Here is a 17,157-nt window from a genome sequence, read left to right as displayed (position 1 = left end):
AGAAAGAATCATAGATAGGACTGCAAGTGACAAAGAAAGTTAAATATCTTGGAATATGGCTAACTGCAAAGTGCTCAACTATAAAAGAAAATAATTATACAAAATTAGTGCAACAAATAAAAAAAAGATCTAGAACTATGGGGGAAACTACAACTAACATTATTAGGGAAAATAGCAGCGATAAAAATGAATGTACTACCCAGACTATTATACCTATTTCAAACAATCCCCATAAAATTAGGAAACTTTTTTTTTACTGAACTGAATAAGATTATATTAAAATTTATATGGCAAGGGAAGAAAGCCAGGATAAAGTTGAAAACTCTACAGGAAGACAGAAGCAGAGGTGGTATGGGACTCCCAGATTGGGAGCTTTATTACAAGCAGCAGTACTAACATGGATCAGGGATTGGATAAATTTAAAAAATAAAAGAATACTAACATTAGAGGGCCACGATTTGCAAATGGGATGGCATTTTTTCCTATGGGAAGAAGATAAAAAGAAACAAAAATACTTTCACAGAAACTATATTAGAGATGCACTGATACAGGTCTGGAATAAAATTTGAGAAAAACATTACATGAAAATACCGACATGGCTTTCCACTATGGAAGCCATGACACATCCCAATACACTAGATCTATCGAAAATGGTTAGATATAGTGAAATTTTAGACAGCCAAGGGAATCTGAAAACAAATCCAAAATTAAAGGGGCAAAATATAAATAGAGATTGGTGGCCATATCTCCAACTACAATCAAGATACAAAAAAGATGTAAAAGAATATGGAATATACACAGAATTATAACAAATAGATAAAATTTTAATTGGCCCGGAAAATAAATTCATAACGAAAATTTACAAATATTTATTAGAAGTAACATTAGAAGAAAAAGTTAAAGGTTGCATGATAGCGTGGGCCAAAAACTTTGGTTACAACATAGATCTAGTGGATTGGGAAAGAATTTGGAACACAAATTATAAACTAACACGATCAGCAGCACTTAAAGAAAATATATACAAAATGTTTTATCGTTGGCATTTATCACCAACAAGATTGGCTAAAGTGTACCCAAACATGAACCCGACCTGCTGGAAGTGTAAAAAAGTACAAGAGACCTATATCACATATGGTGGACCTGCCGAGAAACACAAAAATATTGGACAAAAATTTGGAAATGGGTGCAAGAAATTAGAGGAGAACAGATAAAATACAAACCCGAAATCTTTCTACTGGGAATAATCAAAGGGAAATATACAAAGAAAATTAAGTACATATTAACACATCTGCTAACTACAGCAAGAATAGCATTTGCCCAATGCTGGAATCAAAATAATACCCCTTTGGACGAATTAGTGATTAAAAAAACTTTGGATTGTGCAGAGATGTGCAAATTAACACTGAAATTAAAAGATAAAGAAGAGTCGGAATATTATGAAATTTGGAACATTTGGTAATGGCTGCAAAACAGGAACAAAATTAATTAAGCCAAAAAACAATATATATAAATATATATAGAACTGTGTATAAAGTGTGTAAATATAGAAGCGAAATATTATATACATGTACAGGTATGATGACATAACAATGTTGATGTAATGACTAAGATGTTGTAGAAGGGAAAAAATAAAAAAAATCTGTCAAAAAATATAGTAATCTAACTCAAAATAATCTACAACCTGTCATAATGTATAAAATAAAAAATAAAATAAAGCTTATGGGTAACCTAACAAATGGTAAAGAGCTACGACTGAATCCAAATGCTAAATCATGTATCTCACCATGATTAAAGCACACAAAAACTCATGTGGAGGTGTATCTATCCAAAGCATTAAAAAAGGGAACAGAATGTTGTATAGATAGACAAAAATCAAGACAGAGAACAGAATACAAGCACAAAAGCAAAGTCACATTGATAAGCTACTATTATATATCTCCCATCCCACCCCGCACACACTAATAATACACAATAGCATTTTTACTTAGTCAGAATCCCATTAGGGATCAGAATTTTCTTTGCCATTATTTCTAAACCTCAGAAAATTCTCTATACTGTTGATTTTTCACATATTGGGATAAATCTTCACTTTTAATAATCAGGAATATTATTTAACAAGAAAAAAAGCAGTAAAATAAAATAAAAATATCAATGAATATCTCTAGCTTATATGAGTTTGAAAGGTATTGCTAGAAACAAAGATGTTGCTGGTTGCTTAGCTTTTGCAATGAAGCATGCAAGTTATAGGAAGATAGTTCATTGGTGTTAAAGATACTACCCACAGATTACATTGACAACCATGGACATCTATTCAGAGGCCTACCTTTCCTTAATTCTTTCTTCCACTTTCAGACAACAAGGAAACCCAGAATTGTATCCTTTATTATAAAAATTCTGAACATACATTCACAAAGGAGAGTACATACTATAATTAAAAGACTTGATTCCTTGATAATTGGGGAATTGCTTTCAAACGGTCTTTACTATAGTTAAACACAACTGATTCTTCTAGTCATAAATCTTAAGAATTTCGGATAGGATTATATCCATATATTTATGACTAAACATAGGACACTTCACATTCAAGCATTAGTGGTGCTAATGAATTATTTGCTAAGCATATTTTTGTTGCTTTTGTTTTCAGCAGTTCTAAGCATTATAATCTATTTTCTGTTATCGGATTTTATTTTTCTCATTCATTTTCCAATTTTTAAGTCTTGTGTACCATTACTGCTTTTACTGAATTAAACAGAACTACAATTATATTTGGAAATGAATATTTTAGCATCAGTGTTTAGTATTATATTTTATATGGGAATCTAGAAAAGACTTAAAGCATGACTATCAGTATGTTTTTAATCTTCTCATATCTGTACCAAAAGAAATATGTTCTTATAATGCTTGAGAGGCACATGACATGCATTTTGTAATTTGTTAACTAATACATTTGTATTTTAATTTGACTTATGTTTTATTTGTTTATCTCTTTTAAATAAATTATTTATCTCTTTTAAATAATGTTTAGTTTCATTACAGGTTGGAATGTAGGAAAACTTTTATCCTATGGTTATATGGATTGATTAGATAGCTTTTAACATTCCTAAACTAAAAAGATAATTTATAGAAGGATGTCGGATACTATCTCCTGATAAGAAAATGTTTCTTAGTTTCTTGGCATCTGGTTATCTAACTTCAAATAATGTTTGTAATTGATTTACTATGCAAAGAGGGATTACTCTAATCTTATCAATCAATTTTCCTGTTTCGTTTTTCTTTGTTGTGTTAACTATAAAAAAGAATGTAAGATGGGTCTCAAGGTTCTCCCCTTTTATAGGTAGACCCGACTTTACCAGGGTACTCTAATAAACTGCTTTTAAATGATTTTCCGACTTGGTTGCCTATTGGGAAAGTAAATAGAGGCAGAACCTATGGCTAGATTTGGCTATCGTGCTCCATACCTTAGCTAGAATAGTTATAATCTTACAATACAATGCCAGAAAACTGGAAATCATAGTATGCTTAAGGAAATCTGCAGATGCATATTGTATATTATGAGAAGAAAAGTGGTTAGTATTATTACTGTGTGTTTGAATGAGTATATCAGATATTTTGGGAAGTCACAATCTAGAAAAAAATTTGGAACTAAGCTTTTTACTTGACAATGATTTCCAAATTATGGAAGCCGCCCTTGCTTCTGAAAACATATATTGGGAATGTGCTTTTAATGTTGAAAAATATGATTCTCCAAACTGTGGATGGTTATTTTTATATTTATTTATATTTATTTTCTGATTTTAGCATGTATGCTTTTATTATTCTTGCTTTATTATGTAGAATCCCTTACATTAGGGGAAAGTAGAAATAAGGTATTTTCAGCCTCAATAGGAAAAAGACTAACAGGAAACAGCTCTTTACTAGTCTTGCCTTGCTATTTCTTTTAACTGACTGGGAGCTCAATTTTGCCTTGTTTTTTCATATGAGTTTTTGCTTTGAAAATCTTTTCCCAAAGATTTGGTTTTGAGATACAGTAATGTTTCAAGCTTGAAATTCTATGTTGAGCTCAAAAGCAGTCTGTTTTGAATTCAGAGCACCAGTTAGGTCAAAGCATGACTGGAATACCTCTAGTGAGATTTGAACAGTTCATCAGAAATTGCTTGAAATAAACTAAATGATAAGATACCCATGTGGACAATTCCTAGACACGCAATAGAAAACATAAATATAGTACAAAAACAGGATGTAATTACATATAGACAGCTTCTCACCTTAGAAAGAGGTGTATTACAATTAAAACCCTTGAATGTACTAAAAGAGGAAAAGGCAATTCAAACATGGTTTCAGTATGGTCAGTTACAGGCCAGATGGAAAAAAGATCAAAAAATCCGTTTTACACAAAACAAGGATAATTTACTAAAACAAATTAGGGATGAAAGTCCAATACATATAAAGAGACTATATAATGTATTAATAAAAATGGATTCGGAAATAGAATTAGTTAAAGACTGTATGATAAAGTGGGCACAAAATTTTGAAGAACCAATAATGCTGGCTACATGGGAAAAGATTTGGGTAAGAAATGTAAAGTTTACACAAGCCCAAAATTTGAGAGAAAACTTTTATAAGATGTTTTATAGATGGCATTTAGATCCTAAAAAACTGGCCTCTATGTATCCAAATTTACAACCTAAATGCTGGAGATGTGATTGTGCTGATGCTACATAGCAATAGCAATAGCAGTTAGACTTATATACCGCTTCATAGGGCTTTCAGCCCTCTCTAAGTGGTTTACAGAGTCAGCATATTGCTCCCAACAATCCGGGTCCTCATTTTACCCACCTCGGAAGAATGGAAGGCTGAGTCAACCTTGAGCCGGTGAGATTTGAACAGCCGAACTGCAGAACTGCAGTCAGCTGAAGTAGCCTGCAGTGCTGCATTTAACCACTGCGCCACCTCGGCTCTCTATCATATATGGTGGACTTATAAAAAGGTTAAAGCATTCTGGATAAAAATATGGTGGATTATGCAAAATGTTCTTAAAAAAGGATAAAGTTTACCCTTCAGTTATTTTTGTTAGGTATAATTACTGATTGTACAGTTGTAGAGATTAACCTGATTTTGCATTTAATAACCACAGCAAGACTGCTGGTGGCGCAATACTGGAAGAAGGAAGATTTGTCTACTATTCAAGAATGGACATTAAAAGTAACAAATCTAGCAGAGATGGCTAAAATATCAGCATATCTCAAGGACCATTCAAATGAGAGATATAAACTGGAGTGGAGAAGATGGATTGACTACACTAAAAATAAATATGGGACTACGAAATTCCAGATAGCTTATGACTGAAGAAACAAGGAATGATATAATCTGTTTAGAGCTAGCCTAGCAAAGAGGAGTTAAAGCTCAAATGAAAGATGGTACTAACTTTTTTTTAAAGTTTATCTTAGAATATCTTTGTTAAAGATTTATACCCTGTATTGGTTTTGGGAAGCTGGCGGGGGGGGGGAGACTAGGGGGGTTGGGTGGGGAGGGTAGGGGGAGGGAGGTAAACATTTGTAAAAGTTTTTTTTTCAAAATTTTCAATTAAAAAAGAAAAGAAAAAAAAAGAAATTGTTTGAAGCTTCTTCTTTTTTAAAAACTACTAGAGCAACACATTCTTGAGATAATAGAAATTGGATCTGCCTCCTAGACAAGGATGCAATTTGGAAATACCGTATTTTTCAGAGTATAAGACCCACCATTTTCCCTCAAAAAAGAGGCTAAAAATCTGGGTGCATCTTATACACTGAATACAGTTCTTTTGCCTCCCAAAACTCTACCCCTTCACCAAAATGGCCATGCACAACTTGTAGGAAGCTTTTAGAGAGCTCCTGGGGATGGCGGAGGGCAGAAATGAGCAAAAAAATGCTCAATTCTACCCCTCCAGCCCCCAGGAGCACTCTATAAGCTTCCTAAAGGTTATCCATGCTCTTTTTTAATGAAAAATTGGCCCGTTTTTGCAAAACGGGACATTTTTTGCTTGTTTTTGCCCCCCCCCACATCCCCAGGAGCACTCCGCAAGCCCCCTAAAGGCTATTCATGTCTTTTTAAGGGGAAAAATACGTGCCCGTTTTTGCAAAAAATGGGCCGTTTTGGGGAGGTTTGCAGAGTGCAAAAACTTTTTTTATTTCCCTCTTCAAAACCTTGGTGCATTTTATACTCTGGTGCATCTTATATTCTGAAAAATATGGAGGACCATTGCCCTCTCTGATATTACCTTGTGTATCACCCTTGGGATAAGGGGAAGAGGAGGGAAGGCATACATCAGTCCTGGAGGTCAATTACATCAGACAGCATTGACCCCTTCTGCCCCTGGAGCTGGATACCTGCCATAAAATCTCTGCAGCTGAGCACTGGCCGGATAGGTATATGTAAATAGGCCTCAGTAGGATTAATGGATGGAAGGAAGTTGCCCTGCCTAACGCCCCCCAGAATTGCCTGAACAGACTGTATCTTAAACCGCCAGTATACAAGATGGCGATTTAATCTCTTGAGGTTTAGAATAGCTCTTCACCCCCACCCTGAGGTCTTAGGAATTACAAACAAGTTCGAGTAAAACTCCTCCTCTTGTTGCCCCTCTGGGACTAGCTGGATAGCCTGTATTTCCAGCAGATGCTGTACCTCTGAATTCATAAGTGTTCTCTTAGAAGGATTGCTTGACACAGGACAACAGATGAAGAACTTCGGGGGTGGTGGAGAGGAATTCCAAGGAGAGGCCTGACCTCACAGTCCCCCCTAACCCAGGCATCAGATGTGATGTCCTCCCAATGGTTGGCAAAGAGAACCAGTCAACCCCCAATGGGAGGATTGGAGGTGCATCTACTTTGAAAGGGAAGATTTCCTGCGCCCCAAAAGGGCCACCTAACTTGTCTACCTCAGTTTGATCTGTCTGGGTATTGTCGTTGTCTGGGAAGGAAGTCCCCTTGTGGGTGGACAGCCCCTGACCCTGAGCTTGGGTCCTGAGAGGAAGGCCAGTTGAAATATGGGGACAGGCAAAAAAAAGCCCTTTCCTGTTGATGGATAGCAAAATCTTCCTCTTTGTCTCTGGACTTGACCAGGAAGGGATCCAGAACTTCTGCAAAGAGGTGCTCCCCTTTGAAGGGTGCCGAGGCCAGATGCCACTTGTGGTGGGTATTGGTTTGCCATTGACGTAGCCAGAGCAGGTGCAAATTTTGTGGCATTAAGTGTGGTGTCTGCTGAAAATTGAATCATGGCCACCAGCTTATTCAAATCTGGCGGAGCCAAAGCAATGAAGCTCTGTTGAAAAAGAATGTGGTTGTTGATGCGTGGGCTGCCCACGCTGCTGCCTGATGGGGCTGCTATAGTGTTTTTTCAGCCCTTTTGTCCTCTGGTTTGAGGTTCTCCTCCAGCTCTCCTGGCATAGTGGCTGAGGTATGCGAGGCTGCCACTGGCACATCTACTTTAGGAATTTGGAAGATTTTAGATAAATCCAGAGCTGCATTATAAAATCTTTTGTCTATAGATGATGGATTGATTGCTGTCCCCAGAGAAGACCACTGTCATTGGACCACATCAATAAATAGCTGAGCTGATGGGATGACCTCAGCTTCAGTGGTCAATTCTGAGTAAAGAGTCATTGTTGGATCAGGTGAGTTGCTGGGTTCTGGTTGTGTAGAAGTAGAACCCATCCTCTCTGAGTTCCTTGCCTTGAATAGCAGGGACCGAAAAAGGCTGTGCTGGAATAATCCAGTTTGTGAATGGGGATTGATATCCTAGTGTAGGTCCAAGTGTGAACCCAACCCCACTGAAGGTCTCCTGTATTGTTGGATCTCCACAGCAATACCCGGTCTTATAGTCTCTCTTATTATGGTCTACATGTTGCCTTGAACAGAGGCTAGAGACCCCATCTCAGGGCAAAGGCCAGCTGCTGTGGGAGTGAAGGTGGCCTCCAGAATAGCTCTGGCCATCCCACTGGCCTGGCCAGAAGAAGCCACAGGGACATGCAGATCAGCCATTGATCTTCATAGTGCTGCACTATTGCTAGGCAAAATGGAGCATTGGGGAAATTCCTGCTCTCTAGCTCTTTCTGGTGATCATTGCAGCATGTCTAGTGGGCTTGGACTTGTCTCATCCCTTATTTTTGACAAGAGAGACTGTCTGCTTTCAGCTCTAGTGCAGATTCTCTCCAGAGCCCTCTGCCTTCTAGCCTCATCTTTTTGGGCAGCCTTAAAGTTCTTATGGGGCTGCCCAGCTTTTCTGGCCGACTTGGAGCTGAGCTTCTTAAAAGAGTTGGAGGATCGTGATCTTTCAGGCAGTGCAGAGGATGTGCCACCAAGGGAAAAACCAGCAACTCTATCTAAGAGACATAGTCAGCTGGCAGTACTCACAGAAGGTGAATAATAGGCCAATTTCTGTTACAGTCTAATAACTTGGATAGGTAGTTTGAAGAAGGATGGACATGTCCATCCATGCTGAGTGACTGAATTGAAAGCTGGGAAGCCCGAGCAAAAGGGGAGTGTCTTAACAGCTTTGACAGACTCAGTCTAATAGGTGAGCAGATGAGATCAACCCATTCCTGGATGCTATCTCCACCAGGATGGAGAAGAAATGCATTTGCAAAAGATATACAATTCTGTAAATAATATAACTTCCTGGAAAATATGGCTCAAGGATAACATTCTAGTGTCTAATGGTAAAAAAAAGATTTGAAATGCTTTGCAAAACTTTATTATCCTGTTTCTTTAGAAACATTAGAACAAGTTACATTTTTTCCTCTTCTCCACAATATTTTTTGAATTTCTAATGAAATAAAACAAGTCTCTGATATAGATGCTAACACCTATAAACCTATGGAGTACTATACTATACACCTATGGAGTACTATAAACTCCAACAGATGTATATAAAATGTTCATATTGTTTTTAAAAATAAAACTATTAAAAGAGAATTCAAAATAATTTCACTTGTGATTAACTGAATCCCATTTGTTTGTTTTTCAAATTTGTATTTTATCTTATATGGGCCATTTTACTTATATTTGTGAAACGTTCACATTTGACTACTACTTTTCATTAGAAATATTATGCATGATAGGTAATCTCAAGAACATATAGAAGTGAAATACATGGTTGGAGGAAGAAAAATAAGTAGACTTTTGTATTGTAGATGAACACAAAAATCCATTATATACCTCAATATATGGAGTGATGTATTTAGTACCACTAAGAACACTATATCAGCATATCCTTAAACACTGTGATGATCTGAGGGTTGAATGGATTTTTTGTCCATTCACTCCAGTAAACAAATGGCATGTCTGGAAATATGTAAGCATGCCAAGACCAAAAACTTATTATAAATGATATCTAGGCTTTGTTTTTAATAAATCAGCTTAATAGCTAAAAGCATACCATAGGAATCACCTGAAAGATTATCTTATTAGGGGATTCAAGCTATTGATTCATCTTTTGAATTTCCTTAGGGGGATTATTTTTAGTTAATAAAGATCATATTTATTTATTTATTTTATGGCATATAATACATGGACTAGTAATATATATTTACATTTCACCTAGGTTAGTAAAACATAATAAAATATAAATGTTACAAAGATCTATGTTCAAATATCAATGTATAGGCCACCTAACCATTAAAGTACAGCATTGCTTATATTTTTAAAAATCAGATACTGGACGAGCATATACCCTCAGCTTACAGCTAGTCACAATGTGATCTACAGTTTGATGTGGGATCCCGCATTCACACTGAACAGAGGAATGCCCTATTTATACAGACAGATGCCATATGAAGTGAGAATCCTATTCAGGAGTGTCCATTGCTGACGCAGTAGTTCAAAACCTGTCATCTTTTATGTAGGGTCATTTATATATCTTTCTATGGCTGGCCTTTCAGCAACCCATTGGCTTCCCATTATTTTGTTTTCTTTAAGAGTTTTCTTCTTCATCATACTAGTGATTTGCTGCAGGTTGTGGGTCCTCTTTTTGGATCAACAAATGCCATTTCACATTAGTACAACTGATCGTCACAAAGGTGCTTTTTTCAAGGGGCAACTGGACTTTCTTGTTTTCCTTTGAACATAGACTGGAGTCTCTCATGTTCAAAGAAAAACAAAGAAAGTTCAGTTGCCTCTTGAAAAAACACCTTTGGGACAACCATGACCTGGATGACTGAGAATCTCTATAGATTGGTCTTTTCTGATTTCTCGGCACTAGATTATTTAACAGATACACTGACTGGAAACTGAAGTTGTCATTGTATTTATTGTCTCCAATTTGGCATACTTTCCTTGGCTTATCACAAAGGAATGTAATATATATTACAATTTAATAGATTAAAATTATAATATGTAATCAAATTTAATAGCTCTCTGTTTAAAAAAATAAATAAAACAAGTTAAGAAGTAAAGATGCTGTCGGATCTTAAAGATGATAAAGATTTCTAGACATCTGGAATGCTCTGACTGGGTTGCTTTAATGAATTATTTGTTATGGTTCCAGAGGTATACAGATAATCCTCTACTTATGACCGTAATTGAGTCAGAATTACAGTCAAATGTCTTAGAGGTCATAACCAAGTCACCATGTGATTTCACTAATTTTATGACCATAAATTGGCTTTCTCAAACAAATTCATTAAGTTACTGCATTTGTTGTTGAGTGGATGCGCTCTACATGGGGCAGCCTTTGAAGAGTATTCGGAGACTTCAACTCGTCCAGAATGCAGCCGCGTGAGCGATTGTGGGTGCACCTCAGTACACCCACGATACACCTATCCTCCGCAAGCTGCACTGGCTACCGATTGGTCTCCGGATACGCTTCAAAGTGCTAGTAGTAACTTATAAAGCCCTTCATGGTATTGGACCTGGGTACTTGAGAGACCGCCTGCTGCCAATTACCTCCCAAAGACCCGTCAGATCACACAGGGTCGGCCTCCTCCGGGTTCCGTCCACCAGCCAATGCCATCTGGCTACTACCCGGGGGGGGGCCTTCTCTGTAGCAGCTCCGGCCCTTTGGAATGAACTCCCCGTGGAGATCCGGACCCTCACCTCTCTCCAGGCCTTCCGGAAAGCCGTCAAAACCTGGCTGTGCCGGCAGGCCTGGGGTTGATGAGTTCCCCTCCCCTCTCGACCGGTATGGCTGTGTGATTTTCTTGTATTTTAATTATGTGTACTGTTGTTTATGTTCCCTTTCCCCTTTGAGTTGTTCGCCGCCCTGAGTCCCTCCTGGAGAAGGGCGGCATACAAATAAACCAAAACTGAAACTGAAACTGGATGAAGGGAAAGAACTTCCTGTTGAAGGGAGGGCAGGAAGCTTTTCTCTATATGCAGAAGGAGCCATTGCACTGAGTTGGAGAGAAAACATATTACAGCCCAGTGCTGCAGTTATCTTCCTACCTGCTAGAGGTATTTATTTACTCCATCATGTGAAGGATGAAATTTATTACTCCATCATGTGAAGGATGGGATTTATCTAGCAAGCAGTAGACTTTGCTTTCAAGAAGGATGTCTTAAAAGGATATGTCATATCTTCAACCAATCTTGAGAGCAAAATTTCTGCCTGTCAAAGAGACTGTCCTAATCTATCTATATCTGGCAAGCAGTATTTTTATTATCTGAGGTATTCTATTCTATTATCTATTTGGTTTAATTTTGGTTTATCTTGTTTCTGGTGTTGCGGTGTTGGGTGCGACCTTTGTCCCTTATCAGGGGGGGATTTCTCTTATGGGTTTTTTTTTTGTTCTATGTTAATGGTTGTACTGGGTCACACGTTTGCAGCCCTAGTGATGTATATTGTGTATTTGGGTGGTTTGGTTGTGGTTTTTGGTTATTGTGTGAGTATGGAGAAAGATAAAACGGATTTTTAAGGTGGGGGGGTATAGTTATTTTGTTGTTTTTATGTTTGTTGTGGTTGTTGTATTTCTGTTGTGGTTAGTTACAGGAGGAGTCAAGGGTTTGTTGGTTTATTTTGGTTGGGAGGATTTGGTTTGTATAGAGGTTAAAGGAGGTGGAGTTTTTTTTACTTTGAAGGTGGTGTTGGTTTGATTGGTTCTAATAGATTATCTGAGAAAAGATCTATCCCAAACTTGTATTTTGGGATAGATCTTTTTCAGTCAGCCCTACCCTAGGAAGTAACCAGGTGGCAATAGTTTGCAATCTTCCATGCTGGCTTCCTATTGACTTTCTGGGGAAGCCAATAGGGAAGATTGTATATGATGATTAGGTAATTGCAGAGCACTTGGCAACTTGTTGTAAGTGCAAATCAGGAGTGACTTAACAACCATAAATTCAGATGCTGGTCATAGTCCCTTTCAGCACCATTGTAATTCCAAACAGTTGGTGAACGCATGGTCATTAAGCAAGGCCTATTTGTATATCAATACATACATTATATATATGCAAATATAATGGATTAATAAATAACATACAATAAATACAGATGTATCTATCAATGAATCAACCAATTAATCTGCAATCTATTTGCAGAGGATTAAATGCATCCACAATAATATATTATCTAACTTAGATAACACACAAAATATAGCTATTGTGCAAGTAAAACTAAAAAATTCTATTACGTCCTGAAAGAAGCAATCAAAAATTAAAAATACTGTAAGAATAAAATACAGAGCCTTATGGTAAATCATTTCAGATTTATAAAAGGATGGTTTGTTTTCTACACACATTTAAACTTTACCAGTATTTTGCAAGCAGTGCTGTAAACCTCCTGTTTTTCCAACAAAATCTATTTATGCCAGACTTTCATTCTCTTTTCATACAGGCTTCTTTACTTTTGTTGTTAGCTGTGTACTTAACATAAACACCCACTTAATTTTTTTATCAATTTGGGATCATTATGGTATTATACAAATGAAATATATTATAGAGCTGCTGCTATTATATCTAATTCCTTTTAAATGGTGCCCTGGGAATCCTCAAATTACTACATTTTCAAAAGGAATATTCACTCAGGCTTTATCTTATTAAAAATCTGCAAATCATATATAAATTAATATAAGATGCTTAACTATGAATAAAAACTGAAACTTAAAAACCTTCCTCAATTGCAAAAACAAAATTGCTCCATAGAAACACAAACTTTAAAAAAGTGATTTGAATGATTGTATTTAGCATTTGTTGAATTGGGGGGGGGGGGGATTGGTATAAGCTTATACATATTTTCCCCAAAACAATCCTATGAAAAAGAAACATAGACTTAAAATGAGGTTCCACAGGTACAGGTGGAAGCCTAAGTTTAACAACTAAAGTATACTTTGTGGCTATTTAACCGAGGAATATAACCAAAGTTAACCTTTGTTAAACTATAATTAAAATACACACTATGTATTTATTTATTAATAAATATATTATTTATTAAGCTTATGATTCAGAGTTTGAAAACTTATATTTGAAACTGGAGTACAAAATCTTTTTTTTAAACTGAGGATTTCATGTTTTCTATGTGAAGTGACTATGGCTTGCATATTGATAGTGCGAATAACTTTAATTCTATTCTTTCTTTCTTTTGTACTAAATTCAAGTTGTGAAATAGTCATTTTTATTACTTCTACTTCCATCTGGAAAACTGAAACATTAATATTTTATTATGCTGCTTTTGCAATATTAAGTGTGCTTGAAATTATCAGTAATAGAGCTTTCATACAAGTTACTTGCATATATAATTATATATAATTTTAACTTTTCTACCACTGTAAGATGAATTCCTAGTTGCTTTAATGTTAAAACTAGCCCATACAAATAATGTATGAATGTATAGATTAAGTTAAAATTCTAATAGCAATGCATGATCATTTCATCGACAAAAGGTGAAGTTTATCTGTTCTCAAATTTTGTGAAGCTGAAGGTCAGCTAGCCATTTAAATCTAACATATTCTTACAGACCCTGATCCAATATTGTATAATTCGCATAGCGAATTCATTACCTGAATTTCACTTACCTTTTCCCTGGAAACAGGCAATAGACCATAAGCTGGGCTCTCCCACAGTAGGAATAGAATTAAACAGGATGTGTGGGAACCATCAAGATATTTAAAGGATCTGATTTTCCCAAAACATAGAATAGCATTCTTCAGAGCCAGATTTAATATCCTCCCCTCAGCACTCCTCCAGGGCAGATATAATAAGACCCCAATAGTGGAACGAGTATGCATGTGTGGTAAATGAGAAGTCGGAATTATCATGCATGTCTTATTACACTGTGAGTTATACAGTGCTTTTAGGTCAATGCATATTCTCCCCTCACTAGAGAGATTACCAGTGAGGCCAGACAATTTTTATGTAGACTGTCTGCTCCGGGATGTAAACCTGGCTACTATGTTTGCAGTAGCAAAATTCTGTGCTTCTGCAATGACCACAAGGAAACAATCAGTTTCAGAACTAAAGATGTTTTCTTACACCAATTTTTCATAGATATCTTGAACAATTTTTAGAGAATCTGTATTTATACTTATACTTATCTACTTATTCATCAAGTACACATGGGCACAATCCCTATGATACAATGTATGTTATTGATATGTTATTGGTTATTATTTATTGTTATTGGTATTATCTTTTAATGTTATGGTAAATAGATTCTTGTCTTTTGCTGATCTATGACTGTGATAAGCTTTATATTCTAAATTACCTGAATATCCTTTAAACTGGTTTGTCAGGAATGAAATCTTTTACAGGCCAATCTCAAGTTTATCCTATTCTGTATTTTACACTGTTCATATGGGTTAGAGAGATAATATTGCCAATGTAACAACTCTCAGCTATTTAGGTTTATGAAAGATTAAACACAAATATAATGCTGAAAGGGCTTCCCATTCTCTCTTCTGCTTCCCCCTCCCCCAAAACTCCATCAAAATTATGACCCAGAATAACTACAAAGGGAAGATTTGCTCGATTTGTTTGGCTCACTCTTTAATAAGGACAGTTCCACATTTCTGAAACAATGTGGAACCTGAGTGTTTGAGTAGCAAGTTGAGCATAAATTGGATAATGATTAATTTGGATTATAATCTTCATAGGCGTCAGTCAGTATCAAACAGGCTAAGTGGGGATAATAATAGTTACAAACTGATGAGATTTTCTTTACTTTCTAGCAAATATCAGCACCGGAAACCACAGCTACTATTATATTACATACTTGTCGCCATAACCAGAAAGAGACAGCCCTGTTCACCTTTACAGACTCAAGATGAAGAACACCTATACTTGGGTGCTCCGGTACTAACACAAGGCTGGGTGAATTAGGGACCGTAATGAAAAACCGGGGAAAAATTGTGTAAAAATTAGATTTGGTTTACTGGAGGTTTGAGGAAAAGCATTCTTAGCATCCAAAGCGGATTGTGTCCGGGCACAATCTTGACAGCGGGTTGGGATAAGCGTGCCACGGGGAGACTTTGGTCTTCTCCCCGAATAAGAAGATAAGGCTTCTTTCGCTCTTTCCATCGCTCATCCCTCACTGGTTTTCCTCTCTCTCGAGAAGGAGGGCGCAACTTGTGCTACGACTCGGAGACGTAGCACCCATATGTTAATTTCATGTATCTCCCCTCCCCGCCTTACCTGCCGAGTTCACGGCCGGGGCTGATGGTATAGCGGGCCTCAAAGGACTCGGTGAGAAGGGAAGTCTGAATCTCAGTCAGGAGTCCCCTCCGCGGCTGTGGACGAGGCGTTCGGCTATTGCGTGAAGAAAACCGCGGCGGCGGCCTCTTTTTGTCTGAACTCATAGCTAAAGTCCGAGAAGACGGCGGCGAGAACAGCAGCACCCGCGGCTTCTCTTCTTCTACCTCCCTTTCGCTACCAAGTCAAAGCACACGCCTCACTTCGCCTTTCACTTAATAATTCGAAGAAGCAGCAGCAGGCAGATGACAGCAGTTCCAAGAAGAGCAACGGCAACGGCACAGAGCTGCGAGCAACCGCCACGCCCTCCCGCGTACTCCACCTCTCCTTGCTACAACTGACCCCGCCCAAACGTCTACCTGCAGGGAAGAAAAAGAAGGGCGGGACGTGCTCGAGAGTGACGTTGAGCTGTAACCTTACTGACTCGACAGGCCGGTGGACGAACAGCGGCATCTAGCGATGTAGCGCCCAAAAAATCGACGGTTCCAGGGGAGACTGAATTAGTACCACAGGTATGTTTGCAAAAACGAATTAATCTTCAAACGGGGATGAATTTTTGGAGGAAACTATCCAAAATCTAAGTATTGGAAAATAATTTCAGAAAAAAATATGTTCTTTTCTCCATGGACTTTTTCTTTGATATTCAAGAACTTGTCAAACAATAGAGACCGTATTCTGAAAGTCGTTGAATATATTTGTAAATTTTAAGAAATATACATCCCAGTTGGGAAAGAATAATGTAATCCACAAATTTGCCACCTTTGAAACGTTATCCAGAATCAATGTTTTCTCTTGTTCAAGTCTGACATGTAATTAATATATTTTATTGTATGATCATTTGCTTCCTGACACATTACATATACTAAATGTATCATTTGCTTCTGTACCCTATAACACCCCCCTTTCAGGGTTTTTTTTTTTTTTTTGCTTTGCCTAAATTATTTGGTGATTAGTATTTATGGGAGACAAAGAAATCTCTCTCACAAATTCAGGGATCAACTTCTTATCAGCAACATGCAAAGTCAGGACTTTCCCAGGGTGTCTGACCTTGGAGGCAACAGATTTAAGGTCTTGGCAGCATAGCGCATGCGCACACACACACAGGTTCAGATTGGCTCTACTCAGCCACAGAACATGCTTGATAGCACACGGTGACTTCACCCACACATATTCAGAGGACGCAGACAACTGAGGAGCCAGGAGATATTAAACTGATAATCTCTTGGGAGAGATCACAGGCTAAAGAAAAGGTACAGGATATGACTTTACATCAGGAAACCAATTGGGATGCAGGGTCCAGTTATGAGATCACTGCCCTGTCTGTTCAGCAGGGAGAGACCAAAGGGTCATACAACGACCAAAGAAGGTCGTTGCAAGGAAGTGGACCTGATCTGTTTTAGCTCAGAATACTGCAACAAGCTCATTTAAAGAAAAAAAAGCAGTAACAAGCTTTCAGTTCACCTTGGAATGAGTAAGAAATAAGCTATAGTTTTTCTTAAACTAATTGGCA

The 17,157-nt window shown here is 37.3% G+C and overlaps 1 protein-coding gene across 1 annotated transcript in view; it reads right to left on the bottom strand.

The window, feature by feature from the left end:
• The window catches only part of STK17A (serine/threonine kinase 17a), a 47,394-nt gene extending 31,400 nt beyond the window's left edge, over positions 1 to 15,994 (bottom strand). Inside the window, exon 1 of the mRNA XM_014060927.2 lies at positions 15,591 to 15,994. Coding sequence (XP_013916402.2) covers positions 15,591 to 15,754 — 164 coding nt within the window. The 5' untranslated portion in view covers positions 15,755 to 15,994. The remainder of the gene's footprint in view (positions 1 to 15,590) is intronic.
• Between the last annotated feature and the right edge of the window lie 1,163 nt (positions 15,995 to 17,157).

Source organism: Thamnophis sirtalis, unplaced genomic scaffold (genome assembly GCF_051295495.1).
Source record: "Thamnophis sirtalis isolate CommonGarterSnake01/CBP01778 unplaced genomic scaffold, rThaSir2_p1.2 scaffold_4, whole genome shotgun sequence".
Classification (NCBI taxonomy): Eukaryota; Metazoa; Chordata; class Lepidosauria; order Squamata; family Natricidae; genus Thamnophis; species Thamnophis sirtalis.
The sequence above is the reverse complement of the archived record's forward strand: the minus strand, read 5'-3'. Positions and strand labels throughout refer to the sequence as shown.